Source organism: Manis javanica, chromosome 15 (genome assembly GCF_040802235.1).
Source record: "Manis javanica isolate MJ-LG chromosome 15, MJ_LKY, whole genome shotgun sequence".
NCBI classification, from domain to species: Eukaryota; Metazoa; Chordata; class Mammalia; order Pholidota; family Manidae; genus Manis; species Manis javanica.
Genome location: NC_133170.1, coordinates 68326741 through 68344402, shown reverse-complemented (window position 1 = coordinate 68344402; position 17662 = coordinate 68326741). Strand labels below are relative to the sequence as shown.

Genomic DNA, 17662 nt, shown 5'->3' with positions numbered 1-17662 from the left:
TACTTCATATTAATTTCTTGGTTATAAGTATGGATTGAAATATAGGATGCCTCTAACATTTTTACTGGGTTCAAATAATAATCATGTCATCACTCACTGAGTGCTTGCTGTATGTCAGAAACTCTGTTAAATGCTTCACATATGTGTCAGAATTTATTAAAATATTAATTTGTGTGTGTTCTCTGTCTGTTTCCCCTATGCTTGAAACAATTTGCACTGCCTTGAATTTTGCAGATTGAAATCAGAAGCTGTACTTCCTGTCTTTCATGCAGGTCTGAAGTCTTCGGGGAAGAGTAGGCTGGCTGGCTGTCTTCAAGGCAGGAGCAGAAAGAAAAGTTCCTTCAAAGTGAGAAGATAAAAGAGAGATGCTAGGGAAGACTGAGAAAAGGTCACAGGTTGATAATTCCGGGGCAGCTCCCCAAAAGGAGGGCTACCCTAAGGAGGCCCCATCATGAGTCCAGTGGCTTCCAACATGGCCAAAGCTTACCTTGTCCTAGGCCTGACATGAAAGTGTCAATGCCATTGGACCAGGCAGCCTGGGATGATGGGTGGTGGGTGGCCAAGCAGTCACTAGAGTGGGCCCTTGTCAGAAGATGGTAAGTGGTTTTCCAAAGCTTTGTCACTGCAAAAGAGCCCAGGATGTGTGTGAGGGGGAGATGCCCAATAATGACAGGAGGTTGTACTTGAGTTGATTATAAAATAATGTCCTTCTTTTTGCATATCTGAGTTGACTAGAATGGATAACGTTGGTATCAGTCAGCTTCCTGGCAGGATAAAGATGGCACAGTTTGGGCAATTGAGGAGAGCTTAATAAAGGACTACTTATAAATGCATGGGCAAGGTTTAGGGAACCCAGCAAAGGGCCACCAGCCAAGGAAGCCATTGCTGCCCTAAGCCTAAAGCAGCAAGAGAAGGGAAGAGGCACCGGACTCCCGGCAGAGCATCTGTTCAGGGAAAGCTGCCTGACAGGAGCCTTTAGATTCAGCCAGTCTTGCCCTCACTCTCTTCACACCCTCTGATACCCTGCCTGGCCTCCCACCGGCTAAACCGAACAGGGTGCCTCAAAGGCAGCTGCTTTGAGGTTACTGCACAGATTGGGATCTCAAGACATAAATCAAGGAAGAAAATGGCAGAGGGTGAATCTGGAAGGCAGGCTGAATGAATTACAAATTGAATTATATGTTGAATTATGCTGTCAAAATGATGGGCAGAAAGGCCTTGTGAGGTCAACTGAACCACCCCCCACCTCTCCAAGCTGCTTGGCCCCCTAGCCGAAGTAGCAGGCACTGCCCGGAGTTAGGCCTCATTTCCCTGCAGCACACTGCCCACACTCACATCATCTCATTTCATCTTCTTTCACAACAAGTCTGCAAGGGCAGTATTGTGTTTTCCATTTTATAATTGAGGAAATTGAGGCCTGGAGAATTAATAGAGGGCTCAAGGTCATATAGCTAGTAGCTGCCTGAACCAAGATTCAAACATGGTCTGCCTGATCCCAAAGCCATTTTCACCAACCTATTAAACTGATTCAAGACCAGCTCAGCAAAGTCAGGAAGGAAGGACCACAAATCTGGCCACCGAGGCAGGAGGCAAAGCGATTTTCTGTGTGGGAGGACCTACCCAGGGCCTATAAAGGCTTTGCCAAAGAAACTCTTCTCTTCTCCAGGGAGAGCTAATGGTTTGAAACCCAGGCACCTACCCTGGAATCAAAGAGGGGGAAGATAGAAAACACTTGGTTGATGATGGGAAAAAAGTATATTTTCATTTCAGATGCTTTTCAAGTTCTTTTTTTCCCAGCTGAGTGTTGGTGTATTTATAGAATTAAGGGGGAGTGTTTAAGGGTAACCAGCAGTGGAGCCGCATTTTGGGCCACGAGGAAGCTCCAAATCATGCAGGAAAAGGTTTATGGGAGGGGACAAGCAAAGGCCAAGAGCAGCAGGACACAAACTGGCCTTCTCTTTCATGTCTTTAAGATCTCTGCTCCCTCCTCAGCTGATAAAATCAATGCAAAGTTTGTAAGAGTGCTGTAGATGGATTATAGGATCAAAACGATGGGCAAAGAGATGAATGGCTCAAGTTGTGGTATAATACAACAGAATATTATTCAGCCGTAAGAAGAAATGAAGTACAATAGGTTACAACAGTGATGAACTTCGAAAACATTTTGTTAAGTGAAAGAAGCCAGACACAAAAGGCCACATATTGTATAATTCCACTTATATGAATTATCTAGAGAAGGCAAAGCCATTAAAAACAGAATGCAGATTAGTGATTGCCAGGGGCTGGGGGGAGGGGAAAATGTGGAGCAACTGTGTAATGGGTACAGGCCTTCCTTTTGGGGTGATGGAAATCTTCCAGAGAGAGAAAGGGTGGTTGTACAATATTATGAATGTACTAAATGCTTCCCTTTAAAAAGGTTAACTTTATATTATGTGAATCTTACCTCATTTAAAAATAAAAAAAGGGCAGTCAGGGCCTTGGGAGATCAACTGTCCACTTGAAGTCTTCCAAGACTTTGTCTTTGTTCCCTAGAGCTGAAGACCCAGAAGCTGCAGAGCAGAAGGCCTAATTTCATTTGAGGCTTCCCTTCTCTCCTTATTCCCCAACCACTGGCTCCCTTTCTGCTGCTCAAACACACCACACCCATCCTAGCCTCAAGACCCTTGTACCGCTATCTCTTCTGCCTGGCTATTTCCCCAATCTAGCCCAGCCTGGCTCCTTCTCCTCATCCAGGTGTCAGCTCACATTACTTCTCAGGGAGGCTTTTTCTGACCCCCTTACTTAAAATAACCCACATACCAGTCATTCTCCATGTTTTTCAGACAGTCAGGTATGGCCCATTTTGTGGATACAAAAATCAATGTAGTGGGTCTTGATTAATATTTTTAATAACTGAAATGAAATGGAATAGAAAATAACACAGAATAAGGGCAATTTTTTCTGTGTCAGAATAATTTTTTGCGGCATGACAAACCGCTCCAAGTTTATTGGCTTAAAAACAACCATCTTTTCTTCCCACAAGTCTGTGGGTTAGCTGGGCTCTGCAAGGCAGATCTTCTGCTCCGTGTGTATCTGCTGGGTTACCATGCAGTTGAATTCAGCTGGGAGCTGCTCTGGGGCTGGAACATCCAAGATTGCTTCCATTCAGAGGTCTAACCTGAGCTGCTTTCTGTGGCAGCTGGGAACTAAGAGTGTAATAGTGAAAGCCCCAGGTTTCTTAAAGCTGAGGCCCAGAACAATCAATGTCAAGTCCACTGCATTCTATTAGTCAAAGCAAGTAGTAAGACCTGCCCAGATTCAAGGAAAGGAGAAATAGATTCTACTTCTTGGCATGTGCATACCAGGAATGATGTTTGCTAATTTTGTTGGCAGACATCTTTGCAGACAATCTACCACAAATGTTTTGTGAAGGTTTTATTTCAATTTAATAAACATGCATATGTGTTCATGGGGTCACACAATAAACATATTTCTTGCTGTGAGTCACAGTCACAAGGTTTGAAAAACATACTTCTTCCACACCCCATTTTAAATTTCTTCCATAGCACTTGGTACTCTCTGAACTTAATTTACTTGATTGTCTATATCCCCTATTAGAATATCAGCTCTCTGAGCGTAGGGATCTTGTCTGTTGTGATCACTGCTATACCCTCAGCTCCTAACAGGGCCTGACACTTAAGAGTGCTAAATGAACACCTGTTGTTAAATAGGTAGTAATAGCTATTATGTTTTGGGTGCTTTGCACTTAAAAAGCATCTCATTTAATTCATTCAATACATATTTGAGCTCCTACTGTGTGCCAGGCACTATTCTCTAGGTGCTGGTGAAATAATAGTGAACAGAATAGACAGTAATCTCTGCCTTCAAGGGTTTACATTTCACTGGGATACTAGAACAGTATCAAGTAGATTTGTTGATATTATTATGACAGATAAGGAAACAGAGTCAGAGAGGTCAGGCAACTTGCCCAAGGTCACACAGCTAATAATTTCACCATGATACCTGGCTCTTCTCCACTCTACAGCAAATGTTGGGTTTTGCCCAGAGATGGGCCTAAGTGGTTACAGATCTCAGTTCCTGCAGTTGCTTCTCTGAAGGATCAAACGTGTCTTTATGTGAATCAGACACAGGACAGGGGGAGAGGTGAGTTCCATGACCTCAGAGTCTCTTCCCTCCCTGCCCCCTCAGCTCCCCAACTCCGTGACGACGGCTCACACCTGGGGTGTTGCAGATTTGAGCCACAGGTCTCAGTCACCCCCACTGTCTTATCAGCATGTGACATCCCCAAGTGGCTGGGGCCTGCAGGCCTGGCAAAGAATGCAGCCTGAACAAAAATAACCCTGCCACATTCCTTGGCAGCCCCCTGCCCCTTCCCGCTCTCCAGCCATCCATTCTCACAGCAGAGGCTGCCAGGGAAGGCTGAGAGAGGGAGAGCAGGGTGGAGGAAGCAAGTGCTGCTGCCGTCCAACCCTGAGAAAGAGAGGGAGAGGGGAAGAGAGGAAGAGAAAGGGAGAGCGAGATCACCTTATATGGGAACGCACGCAGACAATGTGTGGCAGTGGCTTAGAGGGCAGCAGAGGGCAGATACCAGACAGATGGAAGAAATTAAACATGGGACAGAGTGTGTTCCTGGGCCCTGAAAACAGCTCTTGTTTCACAGCGAGTCTGCACAAAGCCTGGCCCATTTTCCGTTTTTGCCTAAGTTAAGCAAGGTGTGTGTCCTAAACTCTACATGACTTTGAGTCAGGCCCCTGACCCTGGCTTAGCAGAGGTCTCAATCCTTTAAGGTCATTTCTTTGATGAGCAAAACTCCTCTTTGCAAATAAAAAGGAAAAGACTGGGCTTCTTTCCCAGGAGGCTCCAATAACTCTCCAAAGTACATAAATTAGTGGTTAATGAGTAAATACTCCTCCATTTCTCATTCATTCATTCAATAAATATAGAGGACCAGTTATGCCCCAGGCTCTGAGCCAGGGGCTGGGAAGACAGTGTTGGTAATAATAATAACAACAATAATAATAGTTACCATTTGTTGATTTTCACTCATCTGATAAATATTTCAATTCATAATAATTTACTCAGCATCTTCATGTTATAGTCATTGGTGATACAGAACATAGATGGAGAATCACCTGGCCCCTGACCTGTGGAGGTGGGTGGGGGAAAACAGAAATGACAGATATTGAACAACTGATCCCCCTGGATCCTCACAACAGAATTTTGAATTAGCTACCTTCACTGTCTCCATTTAACACAGGGATTTCAGCCTTAGCACTACAGACATTTTGGGCTGATGATTCTTTTTGGGGTGTGTATGTGTGTGTGCAGGGATGGGGACTGCTCTGTTCACTGTAGGATATTTGCAACATCCCTGGTCTCTATCCACTAGGTATCAGTAGCAATAATTCCCCTCCCTCCAGTTCCTCCAGTTATGACAACCAAAAAATATCTTCAGACATTGCCAAATGTCCCCTGGGGGACAAAATCACTCCTGGTGAAGAATCATTGATTCAATACATGAGAAAGTACAGCCTCTAGGCGGGTTAAGAAACTTCCTATAAGTCATACCACTAACAAGCGGGGCTCACACCTTGGTCATTCTGATTCCAAGGCCCATGGGTATAACCATTACAGTGTGAAACTGTTTCCGTGACAACAGATGACTATGGGTTTGGGTGGTTGTAGACTTCATTAGCTCACTCCACAAAATGGAAGTCATCTGTGTTAGTTATGATCATCTAAGAAGCACATGCCAAGACTGGCTTAGACCTGGAAAAGAGTTACTGGTTTATTTATTTATGCCCATGAAGAACAAAGGGGAAGGGAGAACAGGAAGGAGTCTCTTCAGACTGTGATGCTAGTCCAACACATGCAAAAGTAGAGGTGAAGGAAGAGCTTCAGACAGCAGGGCAGTTCCAAGAAAGTTTCACGCAGGCTGATGTGGAGTTCCAAAGCCAAAGGCAGCTGTAAGAGGAACCCCAGGTTGGCAGCGGTGGGGCTGCACTAGCACTCCTACTATGCCCAGTCATTGGCTGGGAGCAGCCTGGGGAAGTAAGGCCTTGGTGTGAACCTGCTGGTGGAGTCAGAGGAATGGGACTTAGGGCTGTCAGTGAACCATGCTCTTCACAGCAGACACTCTTGGAGGAATTCTGAGCCATGCACTCTGTGAGTGCCACATCATCAGAAAAGTGCTGCCCAGTAGTTACATTCACCTTGAAGCCAAGGGATTTAAAAGGCACCAGAGATTAAGTGGGTAATAGAGGCAGGCTGGCATCCTTTAAGCAAAAGGGTTCTTTCTCCTTAATGTCTTCAGCTTCTTAGTGATCTTCAAAGTCGGCTCGCACTTGGGTACCACCAGAGAGGAAGTAAGGAGTGCAGTTTTGAGGGACTACTTTGTAGCTTGTGGATGTGGGCATTCTCTGAGCCTCAGTTTCCCCATCTGCATAATGGAATTAACCTGCCTTACCTCATAGGGTTGGTGTGTGGATTGAACAAATGTTTATAGAATTGATTTTCAGGAGAAAATGGAGATCCCCCTGCATGAATTTTCTGCCCATCCTTGGTTTCATATGCACATCTCCCTGTTAGCTGCCTTCTCATCCTTGCAACTAAGATTCATTGTGGCATTTATACAAGGGATAATAAACTAGCATTCCTGGGGCTGTGACAGACAAGTTGTGTTGGGTTCATGTGTTAAAAAAAAGATAGAATGAACCAACATCTGAAAATTTAGATATTTCAAGATGAGACCAATCAAAACCACTGAGACTCAATTCCATTTGTTGGAAGTGTCTGGATTTCTGGCTTCCCTTGAATATTTAGGAAATTTGGATATACAGTGTGGCAGATTGTCTGAAGCTGAGAGGAGGCTGCCTGCTTCAGATGGGACATACACTGTCCAGTTTTCCACAATCCCCACCACTCCCTATCATCTGTGATCCTGAAGCCAGTGTCAATTGCTGATTATCATCACATTTGTGCTGCCATTTTTCTTGGATTAATATTCCTTTGTCACATGTATTTATCAAAGGGAAAATGGTAGCCAAGGAAGCCTATGATCCTTCTTCCACCTGCTGCCATTTCACTCAGATCACCACCTAACACCTGCAACATCCAAGTTTACCTTTAAGCTTGCTATCCTTTTAAGCCCTTTTAGAATCATCTTCCTAAAATTATCCCTGTGATTTCATAAAAATCTTTAACATTTTCCTTTCTCTTGAGTTCACAAAACCCAGTCATTCATTTCTTCCAATAATATAGAGGCACATATTATTTTCTCCATTTTAGAGAGGAGTTGAGTCCTGGAGAAGTGGTTTTTTTTGCCCAAGGACACAGCTGGTGGCAGAGCAAAGTCCTTCTGACTCTAAGTCTCACACTTTTTCCATTACTCTAGAATGCAAAGTGTGTTAAAACTTCTAGTTTCAAAAGACAGAAAGTTAACTAAAACTGGCTTAAGCAAGAAAGGCAATTTATTAGCTCATGTAGCTGGACAATCCAAAGGAGCCATGAACTTTAGGCTCAACTGGACCTAGGAGCTCAAACGCTGTTCTCAGGACTCTGTCAATACTTCTCAACCCTGGGTTCTAATCTTTATTTTGTTGAAGTTATTCTCAGGCAAACTCTCCATTCATTATGGCAAGACAGCGACCAGCTCTAAGCTTCATCTTATTAGCCTCGATTGCAATGGAAAGAGAGTTTCTCCTTCCAGACAGTCCCAACAAATGGAATTGAGGCTCATTGGTCCTGATTGGTGTGATCTAGTCATGTGTCCATCTATGAGCCAATCACTGGCCAGAGGGATGTGGCATTCTGATTGGTCAACTACAACCACATGACCATCTCTAAACCAGAGGATGTGGTTGCTATGTCCAAACAGAAGCTGAGGGTAGTGTGGAAGGTGGATAAGGAGTGATTCCCCAAAGGAAAATTGGATGCTGTTATCAGAAGGGAGGATGAATGCTGAACAGGCCAAAAAAACAGACTTCCATTATATCTAGAATCTTCCCTACCACTGATTCCTCCCTGATTCCTCCCCTCTAGCCTTCCAACATGTGCCAGTCTTCTCCCTTAACCCCACCTGCCTTGCCTTTGCTCCTAGGACATTCCCTTCCTCTCACTGGGTGTTCCTTATACCCTCTTTCCTCGTTCAAATTTATTTCAAGACCCAGGGCAAGCCTCCCCTGTCCAATGATGTGATGCAGGACTACAATGAAATTGTTCTTCTGGGAACTCCTAGAACAGTAAGAATCTGAACCACACACATCAGCACTCAGCTCCATTGCTGTTGAATGAATGAAATGTGGACATAATTTGTATAAATTACAGTAATTAGAAAACAGGGCCAAGATTAGAAGGAAATAAACAGAAATGTTAGTGGTAGCTGTCTCAATAGGTTATGAGTGATTCTGGGTTTTCCTTACTCCTTTCAGTATTTTCTACAATTAAAAGACAGCAAATGATAATAATAAAAAGGATATAATGCAAGTTTGGTTTAAACACCTAGAATATAAGCAAGATGAAGGCAAGGACCAAGTGTTGATTCTGTTATACCCCCAAACCTCCCAGCAGTGGGGCACACACAGTGTAGGAGCTAGTTAGAGCTCACACTGGGAGCTAAAAAATAACAGTTATGTGGGCTTATAATGGAGACTGCTGATTCCCCTCCCAAAAGCCAGTCCCCCTTTTCTCCTTCAGACTCTCTAAAACCCAGTTTTGTGTGGAGTCCTCCAGCTCTTCCTCACCACCATGTGCTTCATTGAACAGACCCCAGCCCCAACCCCTGTCCTACAGGGTGGATCCTGATCAGTGTAGCCTGGGGTTTCTCAATATGGGCACTGTTGACTTTTCAGGCAGGAAAATCCTGATGTTGTTGAGTTGATTCATGAGCCACATTGGAATTTACTGTTAAATTAAGTAAAGTTTTCCTTAATGTTTAAATATTTAATCTAATTTGAGTTGTGTCATTCTGTAATAGCATCTTAATCAACCCAGGGAGGGGTCTGTCTGCTGCACATACATACAAATAAAATGCCTATCAAAAACGACTCTCTGGATGGTTGGGGATTGCTATCAGAATCTGGATTTGGGGACAGGTGTAGCATTTCACAGTCTGTTTCAAGTACCACTATTGATCTAAAGCTATTCCAGTACCACATGGAATTAAAATAATCCATGAAGGTGCTGAGACGGAGTGAGGGGCTTAATTCCTTTTGCAAAACAAGGAGCAGTATTTGGACTAGAACCCACTCTGTCCTACCACATGAGAACTGCGGCAAAACACCAAGTTCTGAAGTTTTTTATCTAATATTTTTGGAAGTCTACCGGACAGCCTCTAAGACAAAGCTGATTAAGAAAAAGTTCCAGAAGCCTCAGTAAACTAGGGAAGAGAATCCTCCGTTATTAAGGAACAGAAAATACTTCATGAACCATAAATTAAGTAACGGGTTATTGGTACTAAGCAGACCAGACATAGTGCAATGAGTTCTTAGTACTGGAATGGTCTAAATGTACGATGTGGTGTGACCAAAATCGTTAGTCAATTGTTTATATGTGGCCTTGTTAAACTTCTTATGTTTCTGTGGCTCTGCTTCCTCATCCGTATATGGTGGCAAGACTTCATTTTGACTGTGCACGGAGGATAAAACAAGGCTATTTGAAAAAGTGTAACATACTACTAGTATTATTTCACCACAATTTCCTTGTTGGGGCCAGACAATAGCAACAGGGCAAACCAAACTAGACTTGGGGTCGCAAATTCCATAGAGAATGTTGGTGCATCGCTGCCCTCTGCTGGTCAGTAGTGAGACCACAGATGTTTACATAGGGGAGAGCGTCCTCCGAGAGGGACCCTGGGGGTAATCTAAGGGCAGAGAGGAAAGGGGATTTGCCGGACCGCATGGAATTAGCCTTGGACAGAGCAACTGGGGTTCCTGAATCTCAGCTCTTTCCTGAGAGAGAAAAATGAGGACTACAAACACACATTTCGGTTTCACTCTTGCTAGTTGGTCAGGAGCTTCCCTAGTTGGATAGGGATTTTTCTCTCTTCTTATTCCCTCCCCACCCAAATTGCCTGGACTTCTCACCCTTTCCTTCATACCAAGATAGCCACTGCTGGCCCTGAGGCCAAGAGTCCTGATGGACGCTGGGTGCTTTACAAAAATGATCTTGGGTTTTTATAATTGTTTTGTAAGGCAGACTAGGAAACTAAAGCTCAGAAAGGTTAAGACATGTGCCCAAAGTGCAACAGCCTTTACCAGCACAGCAGCTGAGAGCTGAAATGTCACCTAAGACTCCAAAGCCCATTTTATACCTACCACACACAAAAAAAATCAAAACACACACAAAAAAACATAAAGCAACTTGTGTTGAAGACACGATTAAAGGCCATTTTGTGTTTTTTGAATGCCCCAAATGGTATTCGCTGGGCAGACCATGACAAAGCAGTGACGGAGGGAAATTTTTTGAGCAGTTACCGCATACCAGTGCCATTCACATACATTAACTGTTAGTTCTCCTATTGACACATATATGATCTTGAATCCTGTCCACAATATTAAGGCACAAATGAGGAAACTGAGTCAAAGAGGTTAAGAAACTTGCTGGTCATGTGATGAAAGCTGGTATTCAGTCTCTAATCCCCCTGCTTAGGGTTAGTATATAAATAAACTATGCTCTTAAAAACAGAGAGGAAAGCCTACAGTGTCTGTGGTCAGGCTGGCCCACAAACCTCTGAGCCATGAAATCCCTCAGACTCTCCTGTAAACCACTACCTTCCTGGAGGCCTCTGGATTTCAAGTCCTAATCTGGGTTCAAACCCCACATTTCTGAGCACTATTTAGTGTCAGGTCCTGGCTGGGTATATTATTTCATTTAATTCTTGTGAGACCACTGTGAGGTAGATAATGATTATTGCCCCCATTTCACAGATGAAGTAATAGACACTTTGAGAAGTTGAGTATCTGCGCAAGTGTGTAGGTGAGCCCAGGTGTTGACAATTTGCTAACATTCTATATGATATTGTCTTGACGGTCTTATTCTTCCCCATTTGCAGACAGGGAAACAGTTACAGACAAATGAAAATGACCTCCTTTGCACTTGTGGTTCCCTCTTCTTGTGATGCTATTTTCAGACATCTTGGTGGCTCACTCCCTCACCTTCTGAAGATTTTCACTTAAAAGCCATCTTCCCAGGGAGACCTATTCTTACCACGTATGTAGAAGTTCAACCTCCACTCTTACATTTTGATGACGAATAGACAAGCAACCCAATTCAAAAGTGGGCAAAGGACTTAGAAATTTCTCCAAGAAGGTATACATACAATGTATACATACAATTTTTTCATGAAAAATGCTCACTACCTAATAATTTGCATTTGTGAAATGCAAATCAAAACCACGTGAGGTAACCCTTATTATCATTAGGACAGCTATTATTTACAAAATGGAAAACAGAGAGACAGAAGACTTGTGCTTAAGTCTAGAAAATTGAGTGAAATAACAAAGTAACAAAGATGCTTACCAATGGGAAAAGGGGTCTCTTATTAACCTCCCGAGAGTCTTGGAAGAGTGGAGAGAAAAAATGCAGTAAGTTGAGCAGCAAGAAGGCTTTATTTAAGGCTAAGTACACACTTAAAAAGGAGAGTGTGGGCAACCTCACAGAGAAGGTGCTCTCAAAGCCTTAGGATTTGTGTCTTTTAAGGATTTCAAGAATGGAGCAAAGGGCCAGGAGGGCGTAGGCTTGACCTGTGGTCTCACGATGTCTGTCTCCAGTGAGAGACAGCATGTCACCATCCATAGTCAGTCCTCTAGATATTCTGCAAGATAAACTTAACACAAGGGATTTATTGATCCTGTTCTTCACTAAGACAGTGGTTACCCTCAAGCAGTGGGAATACACCATTTAGAATTGCTTGCCCTGCATTAAGATAGGGTCAGTTGCCAGCCAACTACCATAAAGTATGTTAGGAATATTACCTCCTAACTCCCTGGTTTTAAAAATGGAATCTTAGTCTTAAGATGGAGTCCCTCCTGTTCTTACTATTTATATATTGACACTTTTCATCACAGCAGGAAAAATTATTCATGGTGCTTATCCCATGTCCCTGTTCTAGCTCAAAGACAGAAAGAAAATTGATGGTTACCATAGGCTGGTAATTCCATAGAGACAGAAAGCAGATTGAGCGTTGCCAAGGGCTGGAAGAGGAGGGAATGTGGAGTGACTGCTAATAGGCATGGGGCTTCCTTTTGGGGTGAGGGAAGTGTTCTGGAACTAGAACATTAGGCGCTGGTTGCACAACATTGTGAATGGACTAAAGGCCATTGAATTTTTCACTTTAAAATGGTTAATTTTATGTTGTGTGAATTTCACCTCAATTTAACCCCTGAGTTCAACCCCAAACACATCTTATCTTTCTTCTCTGCTTGACTTTTGTCCATAGGGCACATGGCCCTCCCACTTACTATATGTCTGGTTTATCTATTGTAAACCTTGTTTCTTTAGAATACAAGCTCCAGGAGGGCAGTGATGTTGGTCTCTTTCATTAACGCACATACCCCCAAAGAGGACCCGGCACTCAGTGGATGTTTGCTGAGCAAATGAATTAGAGAGTGCGGTGATGAAGCAGAGCCTGCCCCTGCCCCTGCCCCCCACCTTCTCAGTTCTAAGGGGCTCTTGATCCTCAAGCATATTCACAATGACCTCGTTCAGGACTCATTTTTCCTATCCTTTCCTGAAGTGCTGAAGCCATAGGCTCTCACTCAGCTCTTCCTTTTAACGCCTTCCCAATGGAGAGTCTGACAGAAGAGGGGAAGGAGAGGGACAACAAATGACAATGTGGAGAAACGCTCTCTGCTCCTCCATTCTGGGGTTTCCCACAGCAATTGATCAGAACCCCAAACCCCATCCTGTGCTCCAGCCAGGAGGACCTATGCCCAGATGCTGCACAGGTGGCTCTTGGCCATTTATGGGACCAAATCAATAACCACTTAATGAACAGCTGCTCTGACACAGGCACTCAGCCAAATTACACATGAAAGATACAATCATTCATTGTTATTTGATCACTGATCACTTGATGAATGATCATTGATTAACCATTTGTTCATTCATTCATGTGGTTATCAAACATTCATTGAGCACCTACTATGTACCTTGCACTGTGGCCCTTAGTTTCACATTTACAATTGAATTTACAACTTAGATGCCAACATTGTATAGATTGGGGTTTCTCAGCTTGACACTACTGACATTTTGGATGGGGGTTGGGAGCTTGATCTGTGTATCATAGGATGTTTGGCCATTAAGGATTCCTGGCCATTAGATGCCAGTCATACTCCCTCAATCATGACAAGTTAAAATGTCTCCAGACTTCATCAAATGTCCCCAGGGGCACAATCACCCCTGTTGTGAACCAGTGATCTAGACAAGTATTTTCCCCAAACCCAGATAGAACCATAATTATCAGAGGAGGAAAAAAAATTGTTTTAATTATTTTTGTTGTTTGATCTTTCTTCTCTGTTTCTCTCTGTTTCTGCGTGTCTTTCTCTGTGTCTCAGTCTCTCTCTTTCTGTCTGTCTGTCTATCTATCTATCTATCTATCTATCTATTCTTTCTCTTGGTCCAATCAGGTATGGTTAGGTTGATATTTCAGGCTGAGCTGCAAGGAAATGTTAGGTGTGGAAAAAAACAAACAACAAACAAACCTGTTCATCTCTGTTTTAATTAAATATTTCAATATTGGATATTATATATTATATATATATATATTATATATTATATTATATATATTATATAATATATATATTACATATATATTATATATATATAATTATTATATATTATATTATATTATTAATATAATTATTATAATTATAATTATAAATTAAATTAATTATAAATATAATTATAATTATAAAAATATATAATAATATAATATATAATAATAATTATTATTATTATATATTATTATATATATTATATATATATAATATATTATATATTATATATTGGGTTATTGAGCCTGGGCATAGGGTAACCACTTACTTGTCTTCCAAGAGCTTATTGCCTTTTCTTATTGTTACTGTTATTAATAACATATCATTAATAATTAATAGCTGCAATTTGCTAAATATTATTATGTACTGGGCATAGTGCTTCTAATGAGTAATGTCACTTAAGGCCCTCAGAGACAGTCAGTCAGTCAGAGACTTTGCATCAGGTATGGCAACCCTAGGGATATTTGGGATTTAAGAGCTGTGCTTTGGAGAAAGGAGTATAATTATTTAACTTTCATTTAATCAGAGAAACTAAGTGGTAGGTGGAGTTGTAAAGGAAGGCAAGGCACAAGGCAGGCAGATGCTAAGTGGGAGACTGTACCAGGCATAAGGGAAATGGGTGTGGGTGTAGAAAAATGCAAGAGAGAAAGCCAAGGGAAATTAGGTTTGACTGGATAAATGGATAGTGAGAGTTTTGATAAGAGCAATGAAATGGGCAGCAAGAAGTATAGAGATCTTCAAATAATGGACTCCACCCCCATCCCCTCTCTTTCAGCAGTTAAGCAGCATTAGGTCCTCTCCCTACTCCTTCCTGGAGCTTCCAGAGACCCTGAGCTCAGCCCTCTGTCCTGGCCCGCTCTTCTTGTTTGCCATTCTCGCTCTATGCCATGTCACCTGTCCATGCTTCTCCCCTCAGCCTGGCAACCTGATCCCAGTTCCTACCCATTCCATTGGCTTCTCCTTTGTCATGGAGCTCTTGAGGTGTATTGAGAGAGCCCTGAAGAATGCCATGTCACTGGCTCAACAAAATAAGCTGAAGCAAATCAACAAATTTTTAAAAATTGAAATACAGTTGACATACAGCATTATGTTGGTTTCAGGTACACAACATAGTGACCTGAAAATTATATACATTACTAAATGTTCACCATGGTAAGTATAGCAAGTCAACATCTTTGACATGAAGATGCTGTCAGCTTGATGGGGCCAAGAGAACAAGGCTGTGTTTTAGTAAAGTTTGTTTGATTGTGAGGAATAAATATTCAGTCACATTATGTGACTGTGACACAGTAAGAAACAGATACTTGGTCTCTGCCCCCAGTTCCTGACACAGATCTCCTAAAACCCTTATAATTGCCTGAGTGATAGGGGTGCTAGAAGTGTCTTTTGTTCTAATATTTGGTCTTTGACCCTGGTTCCTGACACAGAGCTCCTAAAATCCCTTGGAATCTCCTGGGCAATAGGAGCATCTTTTGTTCTAGTGAGGCAACTCTTGGTGAGCTCCTGGATAGCTTCAGGATGGGGGATGTTCACCAGAAAGACCAAGTCTTGATTAGAAGCTTGGAACTTTCAGCCCCACCCCCATCCTCTGGGGAGAAGAGGGTCTAGAAATTAGGTTAGTCATGCCTACATAATGAAGCCTCCATAAAAATCGCTAAACTACCGAGTTTGGAGAGCTGCCAGGTTGGAAACACATTCACCTCAATTTCATGGAGACAGAAGCTCCTGTGCTCAGAACCCTTCCACCCAGATGTCCCTCTTCATCTGGCTGTTTGTCTGTATCCTTTATTATATCCTTTAAAATAAGCCAATAAATGAGTTTCCCTGAGTTCTATGAGCCATTATAGCAAATTATCAAACCTAAGGAAGAAGTTGTAGGAACTCTCAATTTGTGCCAAGTCAGTCACCTGGGGACCCGCTGCTTGTGATCAGTGTCTGAAGAGGGGAGCAGTCTTGTGGGACTGAGCCTTTAGCTCTTGGGGTCTGCTCTAACTCTGGGAAGTTAATGTCAGAATTGGATTGTAGGACACCCAGTCGGCACCCAGAGAGCTGGAGAACTGGTTGGTGTAGAAAACCCACACATTTGGTGTCAGAAGTGGTGTGACTATAGAGACAGAGACTTTTCTTTTTAGTCACACACAGAGACTTATTATGCACATGCTCCGAATACAATATGGGAGATGGGATTTCATGGGAAAAAAAATAAACAAGAGAAATAGTAATTGGATTAGGCTTCTTAGAGTCAAGAACCAGGGAGGAATTCTGTATTCAGGTTTATCCAGAGACCTGAGAAGCTGGTGTGCCTTCCTTCCACAGCCCCACTCTCAGCTCCTCCCTGTCTCCCTGCTTCTCTTTTCTGTTTCATGCCCTACATTTCCATCCATTCAACATAAACCCTATTCTCTTTCCCCCTCTATTATCTGTAGCAGAATGTCCTGTTGGAATTAAACTAATGGTTTTTATCTCTGCTTTAATGAGATACAGTGACTCACTAACAAAAAGAAGATAGGTTCCCTTCCAAGGGTTATGTATTCAGTTTGGGGGTTAAAAAGGAGAAGCTATCAAACACATATGGATATATACTGGTAGGTAAAACAAACAAAAACAAACTTGGTCCATCAAAACATTAAACAATTTCACTGAAGCCTTCCCCTGAGAATGTTGACCTTTCTACTCTCCTGGTGTCCTCCATGCTCCCCAACTGTATTTCCAGATCAATGGTCCTCCACCTTAAATAAATTCCTAGTCTCATGGCACCTGGCTGTGCCACCTTCTATGCCTTCTCCATGCTGTGTCTACTAATTTGTCAACCAATCATTCAACCCTTATTCTTAGAAGACGTTGTCATCTGGCTCATCCTTCCTCCCTAACCCAGCTCCTGCCATCACACTATGACTTTAATGACTATGAGGGTGACCAAAGACCCAGCCAACCTCATGGCCCCTTGCCTCCTGTGACCCCTCATCCCAGGGATCTTCACGTCCACTCTACTTGAGCCACCATATCCCTTGACCATGTCCTGGACCTCAATTTTTCCTGGAACTAATCTTCCCCTAAACTCTTACATTCCTCTGACCACAGGTTGTGTATCCTCATTCTTTCAGTTGTTACAGGCTTAGTAGTTCTTTGAACTCCAGGATCCCTTGACCCTTTTACTCTCTCCCTCTTAGGACCCTCCTTCCTCTATTTCCTTCCCTATCCAGAGAATATTCCCTGGTCCTCATTTTAGCCACTTTCTTGCCAGTGCCTGAATAGTAGACATTGTGGATGACTCCTCAACATCAATTCCATCCAGTGATTCCTGTGGGGAGGAACAGGAATGTAACTCACTTCTAGCACTAGAGGATAGGGTGAGGTGGGGACAGGAAGGCTCTGGGAAAGATTTTCCCATGAAAGAGACAAAATAACTGATGATCTTTCTTTCTGAGGATGAACCCAACGAAGGCGGCATTGCAGAGAGACAGAAAGAAGCTGGATCCTTGATGTTTTCAAGTCATGAAATCAACCCCCTTCAAAGTCTGTCCTCCCTCTGGATATCCTATGAGATAACGTCTTTCATATTTAAGCCAATTTGAGTCAGGCATTCTGTTATTTTCAGACAAAAGCTTCCTAAATAACGTAATTCTCAACTCACAGCAAATGTTCAGTCTTAGATCAACATAAATTTCCTTCTATTCTGTTTTCATATCTGTCCTGCTAAAACTGATGGAGAAAACAACAGGTCCCTAGTCCTCTAGAAACCTCAGATACTACCCTACCACCTACCATTAAAAGGAGAACATCGGTTTTTCTCACCCACCCCCAGCCTCTGTGTTTAGGATTTCAGAAGATCCCAGTTACCTGAATTGGCCAGCTGTCTTGACTAGGAAATAGATTTGAGAAGTTCCCAA

At 42.6% G+C, this 17662-nt stretch overlaps 1 protein-coding gene across 19 annotated transcripts in view; it reads right to left on the bottom strand.

Moving 5' to 3' along the window:
• The window catches only part of IFT81 (intraflagellar transport 81), a 252692-nt gene that overhangs the window by 162523 nt on the left and 72507 nt on the right, over positions 1–17662 (bottom strand). For 14 of the 19 annotated variants that reach the window (XM_073222918.1, XM_073222915.1, XM_073222920.1 and 11 more), the window contains one exon: positions 5027–5144. The exons of the other annotated variants lie outside the window; for them this stretch is intronic. In XM_073222918.1, the coding sequence (XP_073079019.1) occupies positions 5027–5047 (21 nt within the window). In that variant the 5' untranslated portion in view covers positions 5048–5144. The remainder of the gene's footprint in view (positions 1–5026; positions 5145–17662) is intronic. 19 annotated transcript variants of the gene reach the window in all.